General features: G+C 42.5%; 1 protein-coding gene across 1 annotated transcript; it reads left to right on the top strand.

Annotated features, from left to right (window-relative positions):
* The first annotated feature begins 321 nt into the window (after positions 1-321).
* On the top strand, positions 322-1,438 carry LOC138371824 (uncharacterized). The gene is made up of 2 exons (XM_069336849.1): positions 322-460; positions 1,041-1,438. Exons 1-2 carry the CDS (start codon positions 322-324, stop codon positions 1,436-1,438), a joined length of 537 nt encoding a protein of 178 aa, XP_069192950.1.
* Positions 1,439-5,817: the final 4,379 nt, after the last annotated feature.

Below are 5,817 nucleotides of genomic sequence, written 5' to 3'. Positions count from 1 at the left end.
GTTCATTAAGTTCAGTAGAACTTCGGTTTCAACTCTTTTTAACCCTGTCGTAGCTCAGTCGATTAAGGCAGTGTCTGGGATGCTCCCGGACGCAGATTCGAATCCTCGTCACGGCCCTTGTGGATTTGTTCAATCACTACCAAACAAAAGCACCCCCCCCACCCCCCCCCCCTGTAAAAACGAACACCGTTATAACGGTAAACAGAGAATACAAACACTGTTGAAATTGACCTGCCAGAAGAAAAAAAACTCCTACCAATCACCGACCAGCGAGAGAGAGCTAGAACTGGTCAGGTGCTAACGAGCAAGAGGAGGTAGAGAATGAGCCCTGGAGGACCTTGCCCTGGCCTCAAGATGACTTACTATCCTGATGGCATCTCCACCAGCGCCATAAACACCAACTCGCCCTCAAGTCACAACCTCCTCCTCCAGTTTGATTATTCATTTCAACGTGCAACCCGTAAATTTACCTATCTAGTTTAATTGAAGGAAAAGAAGCGTTTTGAAGAGACTCTTGGCTTCTAGGTTATGTTTATCGAGGAACGGACGTTTCCCTCCCCCACTTGTAGCCGGCCGTAAAGGGACGTTTTCTCCCTTGTAGCCGGTCGTAAATAGATGTTTTCCCTTTGTAGCCGGCCGTAAAGAGTAGTTTTCCCCTTTGTAGCCGGTCGTAAAATGATGTTTTCCCCTTGTAGCCGGCCATAAAAGGATGTTTTTCCCTTGTAGCCGGCCGTAAAGAGTCCTTTTCTCCCTTGTAGCCGGCCGTAAAAGGATGTTTTTCCCCTTGTATCCGGCCGTAAAGTAATGTTTTCTTCCTTGTAGCCGGCCGTAAATGGATGTTCTCCATTTGTAACCGGCCATAAAGGGACGTTTCCCCCCCCCCCCCCCCTAGCACCCGGCCGAGGCTTCACTCAGGAAGCAACATACACAAGTTACCCCTCAAATAACATCAACATGCAAATGATTAAATTTCTGAGAGCAGAAAAAAGGGATAAAAGGCTTCCGAGTAGAATTTAATTCCCAAACAAAGAATAGATAAGGAGATAGCGAGAAAGGAGAAGATAGCGAAGTAGAAGATATCGAGAAAAGAGAACATAGCGAGGTAACAGAAGATAGCGAGAAAGGAGAAGATAGCGAAGTAGAAGATATCGAGAAAAGAGAACATAGCGAGGTAACAGAAGATAGCGAGAAAGGAGAAGATAGCGAAGTAGAAGATATCGAGAAAAGAGAACATAGCGAGGTAACAGAAGATAGCGAGAAAGGAGAAGATAGCGAAGTAGAAGATATCGAGAAAAGAGAACATAGCGAGGTAACAGAAGATAGCGAGAAAGGAGAAGATAGCGAAGTAGAAGATATCGAGAAAAGAGAACATAGCGAGGTAACAGAAGATAGCGAGAAAGGAGACGATAGCGAGGTAGAAGTAGATAACAAGAAATGAGAGGTAGACAGGCAGGCAAAAGGTAACTTTTTCAAGCCATCGTCTTGAGTATTAACAAGCATTAAGTTCAGTGGAAGATATGCAATTATAGCGCCTTGAACTGTGTTGTTGCCGTCGCGAGGGGTCCTAATTGCTCTAGTTTTTTTCTTATATCTGTAACTGTGAGCAGCAATTTTTATTGACACTATAATGTTAAGGTGCGCATTGTGAATTTTGTTGAGTGTGTGTGTGTGTGTGTGTGTGTGTGTGTGTGTGTGTGTGTGTGTGTGTGTGTGTGTGTGTGTATGTGTGTGTGTGTGTGTGTGTGTGTGTGTGTGTGTGTGTGTGTGTGTGTGTGTGTGTGTACTCACCTAATTGTGCTTGCGGGGGTTGAGCTCTGGCTCTTTGGTCCCGCCTCTCAACCGTCAATCAACTGATGTACAGATTCCTGAGCCTACTGGGCTCTATCATATCTACATTTGAAACTTTGTATGGTGTGTGTGTGTGTGTGTGTGTGTGTGTGTGTGTGTGTGTGTGTGTGTGTGTGTGTGTGTGTGTGTGTGTGTGTGTGTGTGTGTGTAATAGCGTCATGATTCACGATGAAAATACGACCATAGAGCGTCGAGGAATTACGACGATTTCCCCCAATCATCCACACTGGCCATTTAGTCCTAATTATTAACACCAGCTGGAGGCTTCACGACCATCACATCCACCTGACTAACCACCTGTCACCCTTCGAATTCCTTGTGTACCACTAATAATATAACTATTATTTATTTTATTATTTACTATTAAATTACTATTAAAAAAAAAGGGGGGGGGGTCATGGAATTACAAAATACAAAAGACTTAAAGTTATTAAATTTAATGAGGATAAAAAAATGTAATATACAATCTCTCACGGCTATCAGATTGTGGCAATAATTTCGCTATTTAAGTTCGACAATTCATGTATATAAGTCCCCCTCCCCCCTTCCTGTTATACAGAGCAGCTGTATTTTTGTATGAAGATTATGATGATTAGAGCCACAGCGGCCCTTAGAATGTTGTGAAGGCTTAACAGACGTCAAGTCTAAGGCTGATAAGAAAGTCTTATAATGTATACTTGCTTCCATCATGAAGCTCCTCTGTTCGCTCGCTATATACATATAAGTATAAGCGGCCGGCCAATTAAATTAGCAGATTAAATGTTCCGTAGCATGACGTAAGGGCGACCTGAGGGGACGTTCAGCTGGAACAATCGACAGTATGGATAGAGGGCTCAGTACTGTTCCTAGCGGGATCATTAAGCGCTGCTTGGAACAGTCGGCCAGCTTAGTGTTTATAACTGTCGCTAGTTGGAACAATCGCCAAATGGTATACTCGTTAGCTGGGACAATCGCTGGTCGGAACAATCACCTGCTTAACGTTTCAAAACAATCGTGCAGGTGGGAGCCCATGAAATTAGTGTAGTTTTTTTTATTATTATTTTTCTACCACAGACGTGGCCAGACATTTACAATGCTAACCAGAATATATACATTTTCTTCTGTCCTCCATGGACAGGGTTAGAGATGTGTTAAACATATAGTTCAGAGGTTTATTGAACAATCAACCCACAGAAGGTGATTCGGTGCTTTTAAATATGCTAAGTTAACCTACATACGTAAATACATAGATACACAGATTTACGTATGCCCTACATAAAGTGTTCGATGTGTCTTTTACATAGTGTAGGTGACTCTTGGCGAAGTATTCATGATCTTTATTTGGTCATGATCATAACAGAATATCGTCATGGAATATTCACAGAATATTCTCTTATGAGAATATCATAGGAGAATAATATATCTATTATGACACCCTTTATTATACTTTACCTTCCGTATCTTTTGTCTTGTTCTTATCTTCCTCTAAGATTTTCATCTCCTCGCCTCTGTCTTGCCTACTTAATGGCCTTGTCGCCCTCGTCTCATCACAATCGACTTGAGAATAGTTCAGGACGGACCGAAACGTCGTCGTCTCTTCAATTTCGAGTGTGTGGTCTGGTCAACGAATATCGTCATTTTCTTTATAATCACAGGAGAATATCGTCATTTTCTTCATAATCACAGAAGAATATCGTCATTTTCTACATAATCAGAGGGGGAATGTCGTCATTTCATTCATTATCACAAGAGGAAATTTAATTTCCTACCTAATTAGAGTGAATACCTTCCTTTTTTTTCATAATCTCAAGGGAATATCATCATTTTCTTCATGATCACAAGGGAATATCATCATTTTCATCATGATCACAAGGGAATATCATCATTTACTTCACCATCAAAGCGGAAACAGGCATATTTTCTCTGCCAAATAGTTGAGACATTAACGGTATAAGCAGCATCGCTCTTATTAAAAGCTAAATGATCTAAAGTCTTCATCTCAGCCCCCCGATCGCTGCTGGCAGCGAGACCACTCCATCTCTGTGGACTATCTAGTCTATCCACCAGGATTATGGGTTTGTTTATACCGAGCGAGCCGACTCTCTCTCTCTCACCCGCCTGCGGGTCTCTTCATGATTAGTGCTGTCACTTGATATACTGACTCAAGCCACACGATAATGCAACACTGACTCTCTGTGTTGAGCATAAATGCAAATGCCAATTACAAAAAAAATTTTACTGAACTATTTAATGAAAACTCATTAGCAAAAGTGTCAATGTGTGAGTTTCTTAGTGAACTGAAGGTATTGTGATAGTTTTCTTTATTGGAAGCTGAGGAGGGTACAGCATGGAGTGATGTATACAGGTGTAAGCTGAGGGCAGAATATATACCGGTTTACATATACACAACTGTATAGTATAGACGACAAGGAAACTGTGTATCAATAAGGCAATGACTCCTTGAGGGGAGAGAGAGAGAGAGAGAGAGAGAGAGAGAGAGAGAGAGAGAGAGAGAGAGAGAGAGAGAGAGAGAGAGAGAGAGAGAGAGAGAGGGAGAGAGAGAGAGAGAGAGAGAGAGAGAGAGAGAGAGAGAGAGAGAGAGAGAGAGAGAGAGAGAGAGAGAGAGAGAGAGAGAGAGAGAAAGAGAAAGAGATGGAGATGCTGGTATAACGAGGGTAATGGGGTTTTGAAAGCCCTTTTTATAGGTTCCGGATACTCACAAACTTCCAAGATTACTCGTGTGTATGACACGATTACTCAAGCGTAAGTGAGGATTACTCAAGTATCAAGTAGATCACTCTAATGTCATCCAGAACTGATGAAGTGTCAGCCAGAATAACTCACGTTCAAGTCATGGTTAAATATACATTACCGTGTTATTCTAAGTTCAGTTATGTGGATCAAAACAATCTTTAGGATAGTTATGGGTTATAGGATTCTCTTTCTGTTCTCCAGGTACTATGTGTCAACCATAAACACCCATGTATAACCCAGGTATTTGTTCCATGCACCAGTGAGTCAACCACAAACACCCATGTATACTGTAGACAATCACCCAGACCCAACCCAAGTATAAGTTACAACCACAAACACCCATGTATACTGTAGACAATCACCCAGACCCAACCCAAGTATAAGTTACAACCACAAACACCCATGTATACTGTAGACAATCACCCAGACCCAACCCAAGTATAAGTTACAGGCCAAGTTCTCTTGGCCACTAACATGTGTATATATATACATATCTCCTGGCCAAGTGAGATGACTAGAAGAACCTCAGAGTTGAAACTCTGAAGATCTTCTGGTCACCTCATCACACCTCATCACGCACCACAGAGTGCTGAGTGATGATGTATTCATGCCACTTCTGGCAATATGTTTACATCAATCCCTCTGACTCGTTCACATACCCTAGCTTCGTCACCAAACATTCCTTTCAGCCCAATGTTATTTGGCGAAGAACAGCGGAAAGAACTGTTCTTGCCCAGTACTCTTATCACACGAGGCGCAAGATATTGGCTAAACCAGTTTAGAAACCCATAAAACAAGGTTCCTTACTGACGGTTTTAAAACCCCGTCGTGAGGTTCACATCAGAACTTTTCGGGTTTAAGCGAGTGACAGAGCGCTGATATCTCTGGTTTACAGCAAGACAGAATAATCATTCAGCTTCGTACTCGCCGTATGTATAAACTTGATGCCTCGGTCGCTGGGCCAGAAACACGTCTCAAGATGGGACGATATGCTCCAAGGGGCCAAGTAAACTACGCATTAGCTGCTGCTGCTTGGGTAACAGCTTCTCTCCCCCCCGTATCAACCTACACCCTGGTGAGGCCACTCCAGACGAGCAACCAGTGCGCAACTCCATAGTCTCCTGAGACTGATGGATGCCTACTACTACTGCTACTACTACTACTACTACTACTACTACTGCTACTACTACTACTACTACTACTACTACTACTACTACTACTACTACTGCTACTACT

This window comes from Procambarus clarkii, chromosome 37 (genome assembly GCF_040958095.1).
Source record: "Procambarus clarkii isolate CNS0578487 chromosome 37, FALCON_Pclarkii_2.0, whole genome shotgun sequence".
Classification (NCBI taxonomy): Eukaryota; Metazoa; Arthropoda; class Malacostraca; order Decapoda; family Cambaridae; genus Procambarus; species Procambarus clarkii.
This window is presented reverse-complemented; position numbering and strand designations above follow the sequence as displayed.

Bases quoted from the DNA above. Each gene is read 5' to 3' on its own strand.
- LOC138371824 (XM_069336849.1), top strand. From the start codon at position 322: ATGAGCCCTGGAGGACCTTGCCCTGGCCTCAAGATGACTTACTATCCT. The intron at 461-1,040 runs GTAAATTTACCT...AGAATAGATAAG, and splicing joins TTCATTTCAACGTGCAACCC to GAGATAGCGAGAAAGGAGAA.